Source organism: Kryptolebias marmoratus, linkage group LG11, assembly GCF_001649575.2.
Source record: "Kryptolebias marmoratus isolate JLee-2015 linkage group LG11, ASM164957v2, whole genome shotgun sequence".
Taxonomy (NCBI): Eukaryota; Metazoa; Chordata; class Actinopteri; order Cyprinodontiformes; family Rivulidae; genus Kryptolebias; species Kryptolebias marmoratus.
The window spans coordinates 15,169,546-15,190,405 of NC_051440.1; the positions used below are offsets into that span (position 1 = coordinate 15,169,546).

General features: G+C 40.7%; 1 protein-coding gene across 1 annotated transcript; it reads right to left on the minus strand.

Annotated features, from left to right (window-relative positions):
- Positions 1-545: 545 nt before the first annotated feature.
- gnrhr4 (gonadotropin releasing hormone receptor 4) lies at positions 546-15,647 on the minus strand. The gene is made up of 3 exons (XM_017405701.3): positions 14,573-15,647; positions 4,479-4,683; positions 546-4,394 (listed from the first exon to the last, which is right to left on the minus strand). The coding sequence occupies exons 1-3, from the start codon at positions 15,086-15,088 to the stop codon at positions 3,934-3,936; spliced, it is 1,182 nt and encodes a 393-aa protein (XP_017261190.1). The 5' UTR covers positions 15,089-15,647; the 3' UTR covers positions 546-3,933.
- Positions 15,648-20,860: the final 5,213 nt, after the last annotated feature.

Consider the following 20,860-nt stretch of genomic DNA (forward strand, 5'->3'; position numbering starts at 1 on the left):
TCATTTTTTTGTTTTGTTCTGTTCATATTTTTTCTCTATCCACAAAACAGCCACAGAAACGCAGACATACCTATGCTGCACCCCTACATAAAAGGTGAGGACGCCCACTTTTACGACAGGAACTTTTACAAGCGGTTTGAGTAAAAGCAATATGAAGCATCTTTATATCCCTCACGACTGTGCAACAGTTGTTTCACCATCAGATTCATGCAGTTATTTACAAAGCTGTCAGTGGCATAAAGCTGCAGCACTTCTGTGCAGCTTGGGGGCAGAAATATCAATATTTCTGCTTAAATAAGCATTTAAGGTGAAATTGCTGGTCGTGTTAAGGTTTAAAAAATAACATTTCCATGAACCATTATAATCTGAGTAGTTGTCTCTTGCAGAGCAATAGCTCAGCTGTTATGCAAGTTCTTATTTAGTTCAATGAAAATGTATCCATTGCACTTTGCCATAGCACTTAAAAAGGGCAAGATCTTTTATTTAAAAATAGATATGCTCAGTATATATTACAACGTCTTGCAAGACTTGCAGATGAAAAGCAACAGCATGCAGGCAAATGCTTTAAAACACTTTTGTCGGAGCAAAGGAATGATACCCCAAAAGCATTTTCAGACAACACTGATAATTCTCAATATTACAGAGTTTAAATCCATTTTCTTTTCTTCATTTCTCAGCCACTGAAAGCAACACAATATACAAGATTATTTTCTTATAACACAAATACTCATATCAATGTCAAAACAGCATGCAAAATATAAACACTTCATAGAGCATTGTCTCCATTTGTATTTTTACACAACAACGTAAACACAGTTGGTAACACATTGCAGTCTCGCGACAGTTGTGCTAATAGTGTTGTACACGTTACGGTCAACCAGAAGACCTGAGATTTTATTTTGTTTGATCCGATAACTTTCATGTTTTAAACTTCTCAGATCTTAATTCAGTTTTTATTCATCCATGCACGCAGCCCGGGTGAAGACCGTCACCAGTCCATCACAGGGCCAACAAATAAATACGACAATCATCAGTTAACCCAGGAATTATAGGAATTATTTTTGGACTGTTGGAAAAAGCTGAAGCATCCAGAGGAAACGTACAGAGAGAGGCTAAAGTTAAAAACTCTGCAGAGCTGAGTGTGGAACCGGAGGCTGTGCGGTAAGGCGACACCAACGTCATCTTACTTTTTATCGGTACAGTTTAGGTGCTAAAAACTAATGTTGCTGTTTAAAAGCATCATGGACAGTTGTAGACCTCGTCACGGCATCTACTGCATGATAGACAACTTTAAATATGGAAGTCTGCCCGGTGAGATCTGCTTCATCTGCGAAAACATGAACTGCACATAAAAGAATCCTCCCATTGAAATCCATTAAACAGAAATGTGTGCATAGTGCAAAAGAAAAAAGAAAAAAAAGAAAAAAAAAAGAGCATTACAATCTGTGTATATCCACACAAATACAATTATTTGTATTCTTTATCTTTAACCAGGTTACTATTCAAAATACAGACAGATCAGTTCTGTCAATTTAAGATCGTTAGCCTCACAGGCTGCACGTCCAGGAAAAGTGAAGCGTTGACCAACTGGTTCTGCTTTTCTGTGCCAAAAACAAACATGTTAGGTAAACATAAATTAATAAGTTTGGTAATGACTCAGAGCCACCAACAGTTGGCTATTATCATAAAAAAAAAAAAAAAAAAACACTTTTTGGTAGAAAACTTCACCACAAACTGTTGTATCATTCATTGTGCCTTTCAAACTGTGATTATTAGCTTATATTATATGTTAAAATCAGTCCAGGCAGTTTGTGTGTAAGCATTTGTTTCCCAGATTTAAACATACTCCATTATTAAAGCCAGTATCTCACTGGGCTGCGACTGTTGGCAACATATTGGTGACAAATTGACTCGTAGTCTCGTCTTGTTGCTTGATTTTTCAGCATGTTCCAAAAGATTTGAAAAAGTCAATTTTTCTCGAAATAGTTGCAGGGTTGTTGCAAGTGTCTCGAACCTTCCTCATTTCAGTTTCTATAATTCTAAAGCGATAAAGCTGTATTTTCTTTGTGAATTGCCACGTGTTTATTCTTCGCTGCTCGATACAGATGTGTTTGTACTTTCGAGATTGCATCCGTTGTTTGCACTTGCAAAATAAAATGTGCATCCAAGTGTTTGTGGGGGAAGAAAATCGTCCTGTAGTCGCTCAGGTTTCCCCTCTGAGCTGTCTTTAAGACACCTGTTTGCCAGGTGTACTCCCTCATTTAAACTCCCCACCTTCCACTGTCCCCAGAGCGGGTCACACCATCAGTGCCGAGCACTTGACTCCGCTTGGAGCTCACCTCCTTCCCTCATCAAATAAGTGGGAAAAAAAATGATAAGTAGTGGCTGATTGAGTAATAAGAGGTCTGTGCTGCACCACAGTAATTATTAACCTACATTTTGTTTACTTCCTCCTCTTCCTGGAATCGGTGTGTAAATGCACACGAGCCACACACTCTCAGTGCAGGCGTTTTGAAGCTGATGCTGCTTGTATTTTTAGGCAAACGTACTTTACTGTATCTTATCAGGAGCTTAAAGTCAGACATGAATAAAACTGCACTGTAAGGATTCTCCTGTTTTCTTCTGGAGCTACAGCCCCAGATGTTGAGGTCTGACCACGTCTGTTTTTAAGAACTGGTCCAGTAGTACTCCAGTAGATTAAATCATAAACGTGGGGGCAGCTGCCGAGGTGGGTACAAAGTGGGTCGAGATGGGGGCGATGAATATTGTTACTATTTGCAAGCCGTGGACACAAGAATTCGAAAGAATCGGCAAACGTTGAGAATCCAGTAAGATTATTTTCCTCGCTTTGAATCGCCAAAACAGTCGCAGCCAAGTCAGCTACAGGCTTAAGTAAAAAATATTCAGCTCATGTTATAAACATTTTATGAAGATTTTTATTGGGAGAAAAGCATGTTAAAGAGTAGTGGTTAGAAGGCAAACCCGGTGTAGGAGTAATTTTCCCTGTAGGTACGTCAAAGCATAAAAGCTCACACTCAGCAGAACATAAATGAAAATTTAAATCCTTCAAAAGTCATTTGCTCACCTTGAGACTTATCTCGACACATTATGAGAAGTCACTGCAGCGGCTGGATAATGAAGGACTTTTTTTATACATTCAGCTTAATGATTTGTTTTACACCTTCTAGTTTTAGTACCTTTTGAGTCACAAACGAATGTGATTCAGATGATTTTATTGGTTTTTATATGAAAGCCATGATTCACCTCAATGAAAATATATGCCATTTGATCAAAACCAGAAACCAGAATCAAATGGGGACAATTGCCCAACCATAAAAAACAGTTACAATTGAGAAATATCAATATTCAATCCAACCTGAGAAATTGAACATCTAAAATTTAAGATATATATTTCACAAAACTTGCAGTATATTGCAACAAACCATGTGTTGTGCAGGAATCTGTTGTGTTTATTTTTCATGTGTGAGACAATCAAATCAGCTGACTTCGTTTCTAAAACAAATTAACTGTAGCAATACACAAGACAGCCTAGCACATACATACAGGTACATACCTTTCTGGGTACTTTGAACCAGATAAGTACTCTGTAAGTGAAAGGTAACACTACACACCCTGTTCCCACAGGTACCAGGTAAGTGCCCAGTTACCAAAAAAAAAAAAACACTTTTATCGAGAATACGACAACATCTATGGTGCAAGAATTTTGGGCAACTTAAATTGGATTCTTTATGAGCTCAACATGAGTTGAAGATCTTCAGCAGAGTTTGGGACATTATGTCGGGTTTTGTCATTATTTTGCACAAGCAGGGATGTTTTCAGATCTGATCGGTGGCTTTAATACGACATATTCTCACTTCATGGAGTTAGGCCTATTTCGTACAAACTCATCAGTTGTAAAATCCTTTAAGGCCTTCAGATCTTTGTCACTGAAACGTTTCGGACCGAGGCATTTTTCGAGTTGGCGCCGTCACTCACCTCCTCCGAGTGCGTGCTGTGGCCGCTCGACACAAACTGCCTGTGGGACGACAAAAACGACATTTGCCTGGGACACGGGTGTCCTAATTCTGTCCGTGTGTTGGTGCTGCGGCAGCGCCTCCGCAGGCCGTGGTGAAAGTGGATCGTGAACAAACCGTACGTGATGGGGTCGAGACACGCGTTGAAGAGGCCGAAGATGAACAACATGTGGGTGAGCGAATGCGAGACTGTCTCCTCCATTTTCTCAGGAAACAACCAGTACCACAGGCCCAGCAGGTAGTACGGCGTCCAGCAGACGATGAAAGAGGTCACAATGACGATGCTCATCTTAAGAGTCCTCATCCGAGCTTTGGGGATGTTACTGTGCGAGCGGCGAAGATGTATATCTCTTGATTGCACTGCGGGAGGAAACAGAAAGTCTTTATTTTGGGGTTCTAGAAACTGCGACCTGACATTTTGAAAAATAACAAAATGTGACTTACTACTGCTCTGAGCCATGCGGCTGGATATCTCCACGAGGATTCGGGTGTAGCAGAAAATCATGATGACCAAGGGCAGGAGGAAGAGGCAGGTGAAGGTGAACATGTTGTAGAGGGTCTCCTGCCAACGCTGGACAAAACTGCCGTGGGTGGTGCACTGGGTGAAGTTCTCCGGGACTGTGATTGTCACGTTGTGGAATATAAACAGCTGTACAAAAAGAGAAGAAGTATTTATATTTCTGCTAAGAGATTATTGTCATTTAAGCAATCTTTCGCTGTGTTAGTGACACCTCCTGTTCTCACTTTTTGATCATTCAATCCCGTTGGAGGTTGGAAGTATTTCATCAGTATTATCCCCTGAGTATCGAAGGGAAGAAGGCCTCAATTGAAAGTCCAATTAAAGTGATCTGATTAAATACTAATTGTTTGTTTCTTTTGTCAATTAACAAACCAAAGTAAACAAACAGAAGAGAAATGTAAATGGGGCCACCTTTTGCCTTCACAACAGCATTGAATCTACTGGAACTGAGCAGATTGGTTGTTTTAGACATCTTGGAGGACTAAACTCTGACCATCTGTGGATTATCATGGAGAGCCTCTGCGTGAGCCATATCGGCACCTCCTTCTTCCCTTTTATGATGAAGATACAGCATCTTGAACGTGCTTTGAAACCTTTTGAGACATTACTGATGCACATTAGCCACTTTGTCTCTCGTTTTTTGCTCGTTCTGACTCCAAGCTGTCTTCAGCATCACCCCGGTAGCAGAGTTTGGCCACTTTTCAGCCTCCTACACAGCTGTTCCAGTTAATCACAGTGTTTCAGCCTATTTATGAAAATGATGATCATTAGCACCTGTTTGGTATAATTAGTTAATCACAAACTTTACTATAAACCTATAATAATAGGCGTTTCTTTGAAGGCGAAGGGTGGGTCATTTATATTTGGGAAAGTATTCTTACCTTACGTTTGTTTTTCACACCCGCCCAAACTTTTTTGCACAATGCTGTGTGCGTGTAAGGCTCTGGAAAAGCACAGGGGTGAATCTACGAGCCTGCGCATCTCTTTTCTACTTCTCCTCCAGGAGCTGTGTCACCTTTAGCAAATTGGCTGTTAGCACAGGAAACCGATTTTACAGATTTGACATTTTATATTTTTTCCGTTGAACTCAACAAGCCCTTGGCTGTGTGCATTCAAACTGGGAACGGTAAACCAAGCTGCGACACCTACTCATTAAAGCCAGATATAATATGCAGTGGCATGTTTCCCAACCTACAGCTTTTAGCTGTTCTAATCAGTTTGAGTTTGTTTTTAATGAAGTGACACGAAATCATTTGGACTGAGGGCAGACATCTGAGCGGCCTTAAGGACAAGTTAACCTGCCGGATGAGAACATGACTTGAATTCAAAAGACCTGGCAATGTCGCCCTCGGCGCTTTTATTTAGACATCCAGCGGATATTCTTTGAGGGATTTAAACGTGGGGGGGAACAGGGAATCGTACAACAACATCAGGGCTGCCGTGTTTGTGAATGAGGAAAAGTCAGCAGGTGAAGATCCCTCCCGGTTTTATTCAACCCTAAAACTTTAAGAGATGTTATGGTGATACCACTTCTTTTCTTTTACTTTTCCAACAGAAATGACAAACTAAACAAAATATTAATACCAGTGTTTTATCCTGCATTTCCTCTTCTAATGAATTCTTACCGTGTCTGTTCATTTCAAGTGATGGGACATAAAACTGATATCAGTTTTCCAAAGAACTTATGTGAAAAAAATAAAGCAGCCCTTCATTTAACTATAATAGTCGTCTCATAGCTGCTTTTTTACTTTTGTATTTTAAATTTATTTGGTCACAGTATATAACTAAAGGTCTAGCAGTCCTTGAAGGAATGCATATCACCCGCCGCCTTTAAGACCAGAGTTTGTCCATTTTTAGCATCATCTTATGCTGAAAATGGACAAAGTTATAGCAGTTTTGGTCAAACCTTGTAAACGATGTTGAACCTCGTGTGACGTTGTTGAGCAATTCAGTTTAATCTCTGTCAAATTACTAAATTTGATTAGCTGTGGCGGCCATCTTGAATGGCTTTGACTCCAAAGTACATCCAATGACTACTTCCTGATAGTTAAATTATTTTGCATAATTATTAAAATCCATCCCGTAGTTCACAAGATATTTTGCTAACACTACACATGAGCAAAAACACCGTCGCCTTTGTCTTCAGAGGAGGGAGACAGTAAGGTCCTTGTGACTGAGTGGCTCGGCTCTTTATAATGCAAAACACTTGTTGAAATCTAAAACTATTTAGATGTTTGTCCCAATCTTCCCCAACGAACATGAAGCAGAGAGAAAGACCCTAAAATAAACTTTGCCGGATTAAAAATTTACATTTTCCTGTGCGCCACAGTTGCTAAGGTGGAATCGATGTGACTTCAGATCCGTCTGAATGAGACGCCAGCTGCACAAAGAGACAGAATGAAATATTCATCGTGCTGCTTACACAGATGCTGTTTTAAGGATCTGGAAGTAACACGATGTTCTCTGTGATACTCATAAATAAACTCCAGAAAGACAAAATATTTTTACTTGTGTCACTCGTGGCTCAGTCAGACCTGAAGACATTCTGCATATCCCACAACACCAGGCCTCCAGTTTAAAGGATTCCACCAAAATGTACCAAAATGCAAAAATTTTACCCACTGAAAACTGTCACAAACACTTAATCAGCTCTAACTCGACCGTATGTCAAGCTAAGGGGGAGGAAACCTGTTACTGTCAAAAAGACAGCAGTTATTTTTAAGAAGTAATGAGCCCAACATAATACTAGACATTACTCTGTCCTAACTTCTCGATAGTATTAAATACTTTTGTTTATTTTATGTTTTTACAATTTGAGCGCAAAGAGCAAAGGTTTCTCCAGAACAAGCAGAACTAAAAAGGAACAACAACCTATTTTAAGACCATGAGCTTGCACAGACATGCTCTAACCTGCAGCATGACAGCACGTCTTTGCCCCCCAAAAATGCTTATTTTCCTGTTAGAATTGGGTTTCAAACAGCCGACCATTCAGCTCATAATAATAGGGTTTCAATGCTGTCACTTTTTTACGCTTTTGTTTTCAAGCCCAATTATTTGGACAAAGAAAAAAAAAAGAGCTCCGGTAATCGTTTAACGGCTGTTGTGCATCGGTGTAATTTCTTGGCCTTTTTTCCTTGTACGTTCCCTCATTACGTTTGTAAAAATGAGAGGCGAACCCGTGACCTTTCACAGCAGAAACACTGAGACAACCCCAGAGTTCAGCATTTTTTTTTAATCACACCAATTAAATGTCATCCCACTTCTTTTGCTTTTAAAACATGAACAAAAGCAAAAAAAAGCCCAGCTTATAAATTTCAGTGTTATATATTCTTCCATCAAAAACTCCGGTCTTTAGTCTGTTCTGATTGTTGTGATTCGACAGCCTTGGGAACCAGTGGTTGCAGCAAGTCATTAATATGCAGAGCATTTTCTCTGCTTTTGATCTTTTAAAAGTTAGGATAATCACCAAAGAAAGGTTTTATGAGATTATTTGCATTTCAAGCAATTTTTGAAGAGCACAGTCAGCGGAGGTGGGTTGTTGTTTTTTTTTTTTTTGTCGGTAAGAAGCTCCGAGCATCTTCCTGCCAGACTGCAGCCACCTCACGCTCAGCTGTCCACCTGCTACTGCGCGAGACACACAACCTCAGGGGTGAACGGTGATCTCTCCCTTTATTTTGAATTTCCCTCGGGGAATGAGTAAAACCTCGTCTTTAGAAATGCTTGAAGGTCCCAGAAGACTCATAAAAACCTGAACATCTCGGAGCATAAAGCAGGACCAAAAGGTTATTGAGAGGTTTGTGATTCACTGAAAAAAGGGTCCTAAAATCTACTCTAAATGAAACAAGTCAACAGTTCAGAGATTTTGCTTTTAACTGGAGTAAAATGTCTGCTCCGTCTCCTTTTCTTTTTTGTTCAGTGGAGTTTTGAAATAATGGCAATGCTGGCCCACAGATGCAACATGGAGTGTTTCTCCCAGCCGCTGTCAGACTTTATAATCAGGTGTGCTCCAACTGACCACACACAACCAGCTAACCCGGGCAATATGACATTCACCAGGTTTCATGAGCGGTCGCAGGCCTCGAGCACAATATATGTTCGGTCTCAATACTTGACATGTCTGTTTACACTCTGCTCCGTTTCTGACAGAAACCAATTTCAGTGGCTTTCTGAATAGATGTCATTGTTGTTTTTTTGGCCTTTATTTTTGTATTTGAGCTTTATTTAAACCGTATCTTTGCCTATGCTCTTTCTTATATATAGGTCCATCACTTGGTTGCTGCAATAGTTTGAAATTCCCCACTGAGGGACAAATAGAAGATTCTTCTGTTTTATTTTATTTTTTAATTTTTTTTTCTTGGGAAAACAAGAAGGAAGACCACTACAATAACCCAGCCTGTATGTAGTGAATTTCACATTAACCCCAGCCTCCATGTTGGTTCTGAAAACATTTTTCATACGCTATAATGCACTTCTTGCAACAGATTTAACACGGTTCCTAAAACTGAGGCTTGATTTTAAAAAAGACTCATAATTTGCTTGATTGCTTGAGTTCATCAGCATGGATTGCAATTTTACTTTGAGTTTCTCTCTTTGAGCTTAGCGAACAGTTCTAAATACATTGATTTTGTCCTTATTGAGCTTTTTTCCCCCTTTTACATCCATAGCTTGGTGTCTAAAAATATGAGTTGTTCGTTGAGCTTGTGTCATCAGGAGACATGGCAGAGAACGGTTTGTTCTGCACATGTAGCTGTAGGAAATAATACTATAGACTCCCAAGATGCTGCACAAAGAAAGCACATAAAGACTGTTTCAAGAGGGATGAAGCGGTCAGATGCTGCACTTGAATCAAGCAAAACTAAAACAGAACATTTCTTCCCATCCATATAGAGCTTAACAGTTTTCATAAGTGATGTCTTGGTGCTATAACTGCTCAGGAAGCCAGACTAGAATTTTAAAAAATACCTAACAATACCTGATTATCGATCCGCTTCAGTGTCTTCTTTACTCCAAGCTTATTTCTGTATTTTGTGAATTATAAGGCACAAATATAAACTGAATAGTTTGGGGGTAAACCCAGAAAGTCTTATTTTTTTTCCTCACATTTTTAAGGACCATTTCACACATTAGATGTTTTATTTTGCTCCAGTGTATCAATTAACAATCAAACGGTCAGTTTATTGCCCTCATAAGCTCATATTAACACTGAAACTACACTCACAGACAAAAACATTGAGCCTCCAGACACAGTGGTGAAAATTAAATGAAACAAAACAGGTTCAAAGGTCATGTGCTGATATAATAGACAACGAAGTTGGCAGCAAGGGCGCACTGCTGGTTCCATGTCAGTGAATCAAGCAGGGAGTCGGTCCAGAACGGACTAATACAGCGGTTTTAACCTGCCCTGTGGCAAACAACCTGGCATGGATGTTTTTGGTGTATAAGGGGTAAACCAGAGTACCTGGAGAAAACCCATGCATGCAAACCTCAAACAGAAAGACCACAGCTGGGTTGTGAACCTGCGACCTTCTTGCTGTGAGGCGGCAGCTCTAACCACAGCTCTCTGATGAAAGACTGCATCAGGGTGCTTTCTCAGTAGGGGTAAGAAATGATGTATTACTGCAGGGTCCCCCAAATACAGGTGATCTGAAGTCATACCTTATGGTCCCCCACTACACCAGTGTGTCTCTCGACAACATTGTCAGGACTGGTCCTCTCCCCTTGATGCCTCCATGCACGAGCACAACGGTGATTCGTGGCAGAACCCAGATCCATCACTGATCATGATACACCACTTGTCATGTCCACGCCTCTTGGTCACAGTGCCACTCCAAACACTGTGCGTTTGTGATGCGAGTCAGTGAAACCTGTTGTGGGACGGAGCGGGGTGTTGGAATGAGGCCGAGGTTCCTTGTGCTTGGTCTGTCTTGGGTGACTGGAATCTTCCCAACATGTGTCGTGCCATCGACTGCCCACTGGTTCCAAAACTGGGACATTTGGACACCCCCACGTGGCTGAGAATTATACAATACAACCTCTCAGCTTCATGTAATCCTACAACGGCGCCTTTATCAAACTCCATCAGGTAGTGCTGGTGCTGTCTAATACATCTACGAGAAATCCTCTGACTGCTGAACACTCAGCCTGATGACACTATTGCTCCACTTGTGCTCCCACCACTTGTGCCCTCCGGTCTCCACTCCTTTCAGATTCAATCATTTACATACCCGTCACTGCTCTGCACGGGTACTAAATCCCATCCAAGTCGCTCCATTCCTTTGGAGGTGCCTATCAGTTTTTATCAGCACGTAAAATTTAACTTGTGTCGTTAGCTTCGAGGCTTCATTATTGAATGGTTTCAAACTCATGGAGGAGCTTGAAGATATCAGGTTTCTGCTACTGTTGGGTTACCTCTCACATAAGACTGAGAGAATAAAAAGGTGATTTAACTCTTGATTAGGCACCTAAAAAGCATTCTCAATATTTGAAATCCTCCTGAACGTTGTCTGCTAAATAAATCCATTTGGATTAAGAGCTGAAACCATTTAAATTCTGCATATGGATCAAATTCAAGGCCTCCTATGAATTTAAAATTTTTGGCAAACAACTATTTGAAATCCGTGCTTGTGTGGTGATTTGGCTTTTTTCTGGGTTTTGTTTTTGTTTTATTTTGATTTTAGTTCTTTGGTTTTTGTTTTGTTTCTTTTGTGTTATTTGGTTGTACTTTTTGTTTTTGTCTCATGTTCATGTTCATTTTCACTTTTCCCCCAGTCATTCACTTCTCTGTCAGACACGCCCATCTTCACCTGTCCCGACTCAGCAATCATTCCACCTGTTCCCACTCACCTCGTTATCCCCAGTCTTTAAAACCCGGTCATTTCTCTCCATACCTCGCTGGTCCATTGTCTATTGTTTGTTGTTTCACTGTTAGTTTCCGTCCTGCCTGTTCCCGGTCCTGGTCCTGTTCGTATCTTCGTTCTTGTCTTAGTCTGTTTTTATTTGTTTGCTGCCAAGTCAGCCTTTTGTTTTGTTTATTCTTCAATTAATAAATTAGTTTCCTTTAATATGAGTCTATGAGTCTTTAATATGAGTCTATGAGTCTTTAATATGAGGCTTCTTTTTCCTTTTTAACACAAATAAGGAGTTTATATGTGCCGTTGGATGAAATCAGAACTACTAACTCAATATTTGCATTTACCAGCACGCTTTAAGTCACTGTGTGTATGTTTTTTTTTAAGAAAACAGAGACACCTCGGCCTACTGTATGTATGTGAGACTGTTTAATGTAGGATTAAAGAAGCGGAAAAAACACGTTCTTTTAGATGGATTTTCAGCTTTTCGTGTCAAAAGAAACAAATGCTCCTCATTTTATGTTTTCACCGAATGCATAATATCCCGCTCTTTCTTTAAGTAAAGGATCATCCAGTGGTTTTATGTTGTTTTAGAAGACACAAGCACCTTCTGTGCTTCTCCACATCAACATAACCACAAGGTCTTTATTACTTCATGTCAAGCTGGGCATCCAGCACGGACTTTTCTTTTAAACTATGTTCTGGATATGAGGCGATAACAGATCTTAAAGCCGTACGGTTCATATCGCTGCAGAAACTCTCGCAGCACCAAGAGATAGAGCATAAGCTGAGGTGCTGCTGGCTGTGTCAGAATGACTCTAATTAGCACGTGAGGAGAACTGGTAGGGCCAGAAAGAACAAGATCAAAGATAAAACTATGAGGCAATAAAAAGTATAAAAGTAACTGGCGTGCAGTGTTATAATATTAGGTTTCTAACACATGTTTACTTTTAACTAAAACACAATCTTGATCAAAAGTAAAACTGGAGGTGGAAAAATAATTAATATCGTCGTCATTAAATTATGTTTTTTTTTTCATTTTCTTTTTGGTATTTCGACATTTGCACATAGGAGCACAGGTGGAGAAAAAAAACTAAAGTGGCTGGTTAAAGAGACAGTTCCGAGCCTTTTGAAGTGGGGTTCTGTGGAAACTATTATCTTGTCTGTTGCAGACGTAGCTCTTTGAACGGCCTCGGTTTAGAGAATTGGACTTTAATTCCAGCCGGCGTGACAAGTTAATGGCTCGTCTGAGTCAGCCATTTTTAAACGCTCTCATTGTGATTCACGTGAATAGTTTCTGTTATAAACCTTTATGCTTTCATCAGGTTTGGATTGCACGGTTTGTTTACATTTAATTCTGGGGTTATCTGCAAAAGTAAACTGCAGCAGCAGGTAGCTGTAGCACCCCGGGGTGCTTCTAGCAGTGATATCACAATATTTCTATTTGAAAACCTGCAGAATTGTTGGCGGTGTGAAGTTTGAGGAAACAGCGTTCACACGTTTTGACACTGGAGGTGTTTTAAGGCGGCACCAATCCATTTTTGGTCTCGATCGCACTCAGACTAGTTGTTAGCTCATCAGTCTAGTCAGAATTCAACTCTTTTTTTTTTTCCCCAAACAGAGATCATTCAAAGAGCCATCTACACCAGGTAGGATATTAGTTGTCCATAAGCCACAAAACCCCCGCTTTGGAAGATATGAACTATCCCTTTAAAGGTTAGGAAAACATCACAGAGGGTTTAACCAGACAATCTGTTCAACTTTAACTTTATTTATTCTCTGAACACACACTGTACCTTCTTCTTTATAGAATTGTCACAGCCTAATTTCAACAGATTTATTTAAATACACCTTTAAATGAAATTATTCCAGACCCATGGCGTGGTTTACGCTGCTAATTTACGTCACGCTGGGTGAATTTATGTTCCTCTTTTGAGCCCTTGGATGGTTTGAGACTTGATTAGCCGTTTTTCTTTCTAATACTTGGATCCTGCAACGATGATGATGCATTTCCATGCTGCACCTGATCAGAGATCTGATTTGATTTGGGCTCTGCAGCTCCGACCTCCAAGCCTATTTTCAGCTCTTTTCAGCCTCGGTTTTGAGCTTTTAACAGATATATATATATATATTTATATATATATATATATATTTGACGTGCTTTCAGAACCTGGGTTTTTATTTTCCCCCTGTCGTGTGAAGGGTTGAAACGGACTCGATGCAACGGGAAAATTACATCTTAATCTGCGCAATTATTTCTCATGTTGATGGTTAACGTGTGCTTGTGTTAAAAATCTGAAGGCAAAATTTGTGACCGGGTGCCAACTGTCAGGTGAGTTTGTTTAACTTCAGAAACAGATAAAGTGACTGAAAATAGGTCAACAATGGCGATGTCCGTGAAAGAGCTGTTTAAGGTGGAAAGGTTCAACAGTTTTGACGTACTGGTGCGTATTTATGCTCAGGTTTGTCGATCAGGATGGAAGTAAAACCAGCAAGTGAATCAACAGTTAGGCTTTGCGTGTTACATGGGATTATTTAGACAAATTCTTTCGTATTTACTGACATCTGGATTATTTAAGTAGTGTTAGCTTTTAGCTGGGTAGTGAAAACAATGTGGCGGCTGCGCTGACAATCAAAATCATTCGCCTTTTTATGTTTATCTCAAAAAAATGCTAAATCCACTGTGAACGGGAGAAAGTAGATTGATTCTTATGTCTGAAGCTGCCTTTTCTTGTCCCCATTGACCTCTTACTGTGAGACATTACGTCACTTTTAATCTGCATTCCACCATATTTGTTTGCCTACGCAGACTCCAGTCACCCTGATGTAGGTCAATCACCTGACTCAAGCTTCTGCTGTTTGTTTTTTGGCTTTGTTTACACTGAGTGAGTGCCCGCATTTAAGAATTACATGTCAGTATATCTGGAAAACTTCTGGAGGGAACTCTTTGAAACTCCACCGTTTGATACAGTTCAGGGAAACTTTCCTTTTTTAGTTTTATTTTATAGTTTGCAGTGAGCACCTTTAACTCTTTAACTTGTTTTATGAACCTGGTTGAGTTTTCCTCCAGCAAAGGAGCTGATATGAGAAGCTTCACGTGCAGCCCCGGGGGGGGGGTTATGACACTTTTTTTAATTTAAAAAAGCACAGGATCAAATGTTTCCTCCTACCTGAGGGAGCGACAGGATCACGCTCATGGTCCAGGCCACAGCCAGCATGATTTTGCTCTTCCTCTTGGCCTCGGTGATCCCCAGCGGGTTGAGGATGGCGGACTGCCTGTCCAGGCTGATGACCACGGTCACGAAGGCGCACGAGTACATGGCCACCAGCTTCAGGAACATGAGCAGCCTGCAGGCGGCGTCCCCGGCCTGCCACTGCACGGTGATGTTCCACGCCGCGTCCACGGGCATCACGATGAAAGTCACCAGCAGGTCCGCCGCCGTCAGGTGCATGATCAGGATGCGCACGTGGGACTTGCGCTTGCCGCCCCTGCCCGCCGCCCACAGCACGAGCAGGTTGCACACGGCCGAGACCGCGCACAGCGAGAAGGTGATGATCACCCGGACTTTGGCCGCCGTGGAGAAAGTGGGCAGCTGGAGCGCGTCTCCGTCTGCGCTCCTGTTGCAGTCCGGGGCTGCGCCCTGGCAGCTGCCGTTCACCGCCTGCTCCGTCAGCTGGTGGAACATGCTGCTCCGCGCCTCTCCGGGACAGTTTAAAAGCCACCAAAGAAGGCTGCTAAACTCTGCCTTTTCTTCCCCATTTTCAGCTGGAAGTGTCAAACTGTGCGTGCGGGGAAAGAAACTGTCCCCTTCTTCAGAGAGGAGTAAACAGGTCCTGCTTCCGTCCAAACCACCTCTTCATCAAGCGGCAATTAGGACTAATTAGGTCAATTAAAACTTGGTAAGTTCATAAAAAAAGAAAAAATAGGGATTAAATTTTTTTTAAAAAACGCCATGAGAGGTGAGGTAATTACCTGAACTTGTATTCTTGCGCTTCTGTAATTTTCTCCTGAAAGCATGAAGTCAAATAAATCCTTAAAGTCCATATAGGAGGGACCAAGCCGTCGTCTTACCTGGAGTCAGGAGCTGCTGCTTCAGTCTGCTTCATTCATCCTCTGAGATGCTCCAAACACCAGGCGGCTCCGTGACTGGGCTCGGTTTGATCCATTCATGATCCAACAGGAGGGGAGGGCTCCCCTTCACTGTGGATGATGCGCAGAAAATGCACTTTATGTGGAAGAAATGAGCCCCCTTTCCTCTCCAGAGACACTCTTATATTAAAAATTAAATGGACTTGTGCGGGGTTATTTATTTATTTATTTATTTATTTATTTATTTGGGGTTTGTTAGTTCTCAAAAGCGCCTTTTATGAGAAAACTGTCCTGTTTCTCATTATTTTGATTTAAAATATTGGTTCAAGATATGGTGGAGTGATAAGAAATAAGTCCCTTTGTGGTTGAAATGAATTCCTCGGAGGGTTTGTCTTTGCTGCAAGGCTTATTTCAGCAAAAGTGGATCTCTTAGTATATTAAAAAACACACCCAGTGGGCTTTAATATCCACTTAAATAAGAATTTTATTACAGACGAACCTGATGAAATGGAGTTTACAACAGGGATGCAAACTATTGAGAAGTCTTCTGTTGTTACTGAAAATAAGAAATGTGACAAATTCCTCAAAGAAACTAATGATCGGCTGTGAGTTTATGCGATCACTTAGATCATCATGTCGTGAATTTATTTGCGTGAGTCCCTGCAGCTCGCCACGAACAGATGGCCAGCTCGCTGTGTATTTATGTGATTGCTCGGCTCATCAGCTGGTACATCAATTCACATCTACATGAATTCATGACTACATGAATGTTGATTCGCTGTTACTTCATACATCAATTAACGTGCCCCTAAATGACCTGGTTTCCTCCAAAATATCCACGTCGGGCCCTACACATCTGTAGTAATCCAAAGAAATTTAGATAAACGTGACTCAACAGGTGGTCTTGTGCTCGGAGTGTGTGTTAATTGTGAATGACTCTCAGCTACTACCATGCCAACGTTTAGCTCAGAATCTGTAAAACTGGCCTGAGTTGTAGCCGATATTGTGTTTGCTGAAGATGATTAGCTGTAGCAGCCATCTTGAATAGAGTTCACTCCAAAACTCAATCAGTTGTAGAGCGACATCCAACAAACTCTTTCTGAGGTTTTCATTGAAATCCGTCGTGTGGTCCATCATATATTTTGCTAACAGACAAACAGGGTTGACTCCAACAATTAATGCCAAAGTTTAGGCAAAACGATTTTGCAATGTGTTGATGCATCTGATGCTCAGCTACTACCACACAGCTCAGTATCTGTACGAAATTGAGCTAATTGAGTTATAGCTATTTTTGTGTTTTCCAAGGACAGTTGGCTGTGGCGGTCATCTTGAATTGGGTTGACTCCAAACATAAATCAGTTGTAGAGGTCAACCTAATGACTGCTTTCTGAGAGTTTCATTATAGTCCGTTCAGTGGTTCAAAAGATATTTTGCTAACAGGCAGGCAAAGTTGACTGTAATAGTTAATGGCAAAGTTTGAAACACAGATGTGTGATCAGTCAGCAATCAGGGTATAAGTTGGGGATGACTGTCAGCTACTACCACACCAAATTTGAGCCTAATTAGTGTAAAACTGACTGAGTTGGAGCCATTTTAGAGTGTGGCAACCATCCTGAATTAAATTGATTTCAAGAATTAATCAGTTTTGATGCCCTTTTCAGTGCTTAAGTGGAAACATGCTTTTTCCTGCCTTCTGTGCTCTGCTTTTGAGAGAAATTTAGTTATTTTACGCTGTCTGCAAAGGTCCACCTCTTGTCCTTTGCAGACGAGTGCGTCCCACCCAGATTTTGTGACCAAGTTGATGCTGCTTGCCAAGATTTGCTCCCATGTTTGGTTGATTTATCACGCAGGGACTCCAAAACGGCGTCAAACTCCTGGTGAGAAATCACTCAAACTTTGACACGTCTTATTGTCTTTTAACAAACACATATATATATATATATATATATATATATATATATATATATATATATATATATTTCCCACTTATGGAAAACTGTAGAGCCCTAAGTGGAAATGCTGTGTGGTGGCTGAGCAGGAGCGCATCCACACACACATGGTGGCTTCACACACGCAGAAAAACCATGAACGGCCATGTTTCCAGCTTGGAGACAAATGACATTTTTATTAAAGTAACATAAAAACCATAATATTGCAGCGTAAAAAGACAACCGAAGTTATTGCTGCGGTTTTAAGACGGCAGCCACTTTGGTCTCGGCCTTGTTTGGACCTGACTGTCAATGAAAAAATGAAACGCTGACCCAAGGTCAGTCAAAGAGCTACCTGCAGCAGGTGAGATAATAACCGTTCCACAGAACTCCCCTTTAAACAACTATAACTGTCTCTTTAAGAGATAGAGAAGACAATGCTTTATTGAACAACAGTGAACATTAAAAGGGCTCGAGGGATACGATTTGTTTCGGTGCTAGATCTGATTAGGATTACTTGGTTCTTTCTGCTCTCCTCAGCACACCTGATGGTTTATTTGCCACACCTGTATTATAAATTATCACTCTCAGAACCTGATTTTGCTTTGCAAAAGTCAAACCTTCCTCTTTGTTGCTCCGCTGGTCGTTGCATTAGTTCACAGTTGCCTTGTTCTTGTTTTTTTATTTTATTTTATTGTTTCTGAACTCCCAGCTTTGCTGCACCGTTCGCTTTCCTTTTGCTGCGTTTCGTATTTTCTGCACGCGGCTTCCTCCAGAGCCTCGTCAGCGTTTTGGTCTCCGCAACACTTGGCATGAGGCCCGGCTAATGTGGTGGCATGTCGATTTATTATGAAGTAGATGTGAATTAATGTATCAGGTGATGAGCCGAGTAACTGCATGAATCCACAGTGAGCTGATCCTCTGCTCACGGTGCAAGAGGAGATAATTATACGTCCTGCATTGGATCATCAAAGGTCATTCTTTTAAATTAAAATCTTAATAAAATGACTATATGATCTGACTGTAGAGCATTACCAAAAGTAGAAAAGTTAGCGACTGAAATGTGAAAGGGAGACTTTCAGGTCAGGTTGGATTCAGAGGAGTGAGACGAGACATGACAGAGGAGGATGAGAGGAAAGAATGTGAGGAATTACAGCCAGAAAGCAGCTGAATATATCATTTCCTCTGCTGATAATATGGAGAAGAGACAGGCTCTGAATCCTGATCGGCTGCAGGAGCTGTGTGTTTATGGCCCTGCTTGATCAAGTGGCTCAAATTATTATTCTATTAATGTTGGAGCAGAAGGCAACGGTCATGTCTGGACTAATATTCTCATCACTTCAATAAAAACATCCGGCGCTCAGCGAACAAAAAGGAATTTCCATTTTTGCCACACAGAAACCTCGGGTTTCTCTGCCGACCCAAGGATTGTTTTGGATTAATACGCTTCATATCTCTCGTTATAAACAACCAATGGACTCACAGTCTCTCTGTAAGAGACAGAACGCCTCAGGGGACTCTCACAAAAGTGCTTTTTATTTTCTTTAAAGATGCAAATATTTGCAGGACTTATGAATCCCTAAAAGTGTTAAAGGTTCAACGTTTAACCTTTGAATTCCTCTTGTCTTTCTATGGATTTTTCTGAAAATAACATAATTCTGCTCTTTAGAAGCTCTATTATAATTATCATCATGTGAAGGCTGAATCAGTATTCACACTTTTCTTTTCCTGTTTTGAATTTTTTGTACATTTTTTGGCATTTTAACTACATCGGTACACTCTGTGCTATTTTAGCTATTCATGTATCCAACCTTCAGCTCTTTCAGGAGATGGGTGCTCTGGCTTTTAGACGGACTTGTCCAAATATTTAATTTTTTTTACAAATATGTTCTCCATAGAAACACGTTTAGTTCTCCTCAAATCATTCAAGAACTTTGTTCTCTTTGAAATCTGCTTCAGCATAGTGGCTCTGATTTTGTTTTTTTAGCTTACATTCTGCTACTTTTAGCTACTGCTCAGCTACTTTTCATTTTTACCAACTGTTCTATTTTTTAACTTCTATCTAGCCTTTCAATACTTTTGACTTTTAGATAACCTTTTTGATCATTTTAGCTTTTAACTAGCTTTTAATTACTGTAAGCTAGCATTTTGCTCCTTTAATCTAGCCATAGCGTCTGGTGTTTGGCTCGTCGTAGCTTTCAGCTAGTGTTCAGCTTCTTTTAGCTTAAAGAATTCAGTTTCATCTCCTTCAGCAAAGTTCAGCGGTCACTCAACATTCACATCATGTTTTTGTAAAAAATGTTACTTTTCTTTTCCTCCCTCGCTGTGATGATGCTTTGTTTTTTAATTTATTTGGACCAGTTGATAAGTGAGTGTGTGTGTTTGGAGTTTTTAAACTGCATATTGTAATTTTCCATGAAGTATTTTTTTATCCCCTCAGACAGGGTGTGTGTGAGAAGTGTGTCGACTCTTTTCTAATCCGGGTCCATGCGTCATCTTCAGCTCTTTCTCCTCAAGTCAGAAACAAACATGATTTTTCTTGTTGTTGTTGTTGTTTTGTGAAGCTGTAACCAGAACAGACTTTTACTATTTCGATAACTTAGTTTTACAAGGTGAGCCGCATCAAATCAGCAAGCATCCATGTCTGAGTGTGGACTGTTGAACTTTGAGCTCATCTGAGAGGGACAGGAGGTCAGCGTTCGTCCATCTGGGGATTTGCTGCAGCTGCAGAACATCCTAAACAAACCTCCAGCTTCGCCCAACCTGAGACGGGCACCGACCGATCCCCGCCCCCCTGCAGGCAGCTGTGATCTGATTAGAGGTCTGGGCATCCAGCTGTGCTCCGAGGTGCAGCGCTCGATGGGAGTTGGAGCTGTGGGCGTGCCAAGGACAACCTTCGGCGCTCAAGGATTTGGACCGGGACCCCACTGAGTGCATTAAACAACTCCGACTGCATTCTCCGATACGGTCAGAACTGTCCCAGGGTTAAGGTAAAGTGTGTCTGAAAGATAATTTCATAATTGTTCTGGGTATCATCACAATGCTCCGTCACTTTTACTTTCTTTATATGTTTAATTAATCCTCACTAAATAGACAGCTGCCCTTCTTTCTCATCCCATTTATGTTTTAAGCCATGTTTTGGCAGCTGAATGGTAATGATTCATCAGTTCAATCACCTTTTTGCCATCAAGGTTAATTCATTCACAACTCATTCCATTAGTTAGGTTAGGTTACTTTATTTATACCCAAGGGTAGATTTGATTTGCAGTGGTACAGAAAAACATGAAAACGTACGTATATATCCATGCGCGCACACACAGTTAGACAAGGAAACTTATAAGAACACGTCAGATAAAACCATTCACAAACAGTACTGCTCAAGGCTCCACAAGTCATATGTAAGTAGTATAAATTATGCATTCAATTTAATTTATTCTTCT

What these genes read in the sequence shown, in the direction of transcription:
- gnrhr4 (XM_017405701.3), bottom strand. Translation starts at nt 15,088, where the DNA reads ATGTTCCACCAGCTGACGGAGCAGGCGGTGAACGGCAGCTGCCAGGGC. An exon ending in TGATCCTGTCGCTCCCTCAG is followed by an intron (nt 4,684 to 14,572) that starts GTAGGAGGAAAC and finishes CTTTTTGTACAG; the next exon opens with CTGTTTATATTCCACAACGT. An exon ending in CCGCATGGCTCAGAGCAGTA is followed by an intron (nt 4,395 to 4,478) that starts GTAAGTCACATT and finishes TTCCTCCCGCAG; the next exon opens with TGCAATCAAGAGATATACAT.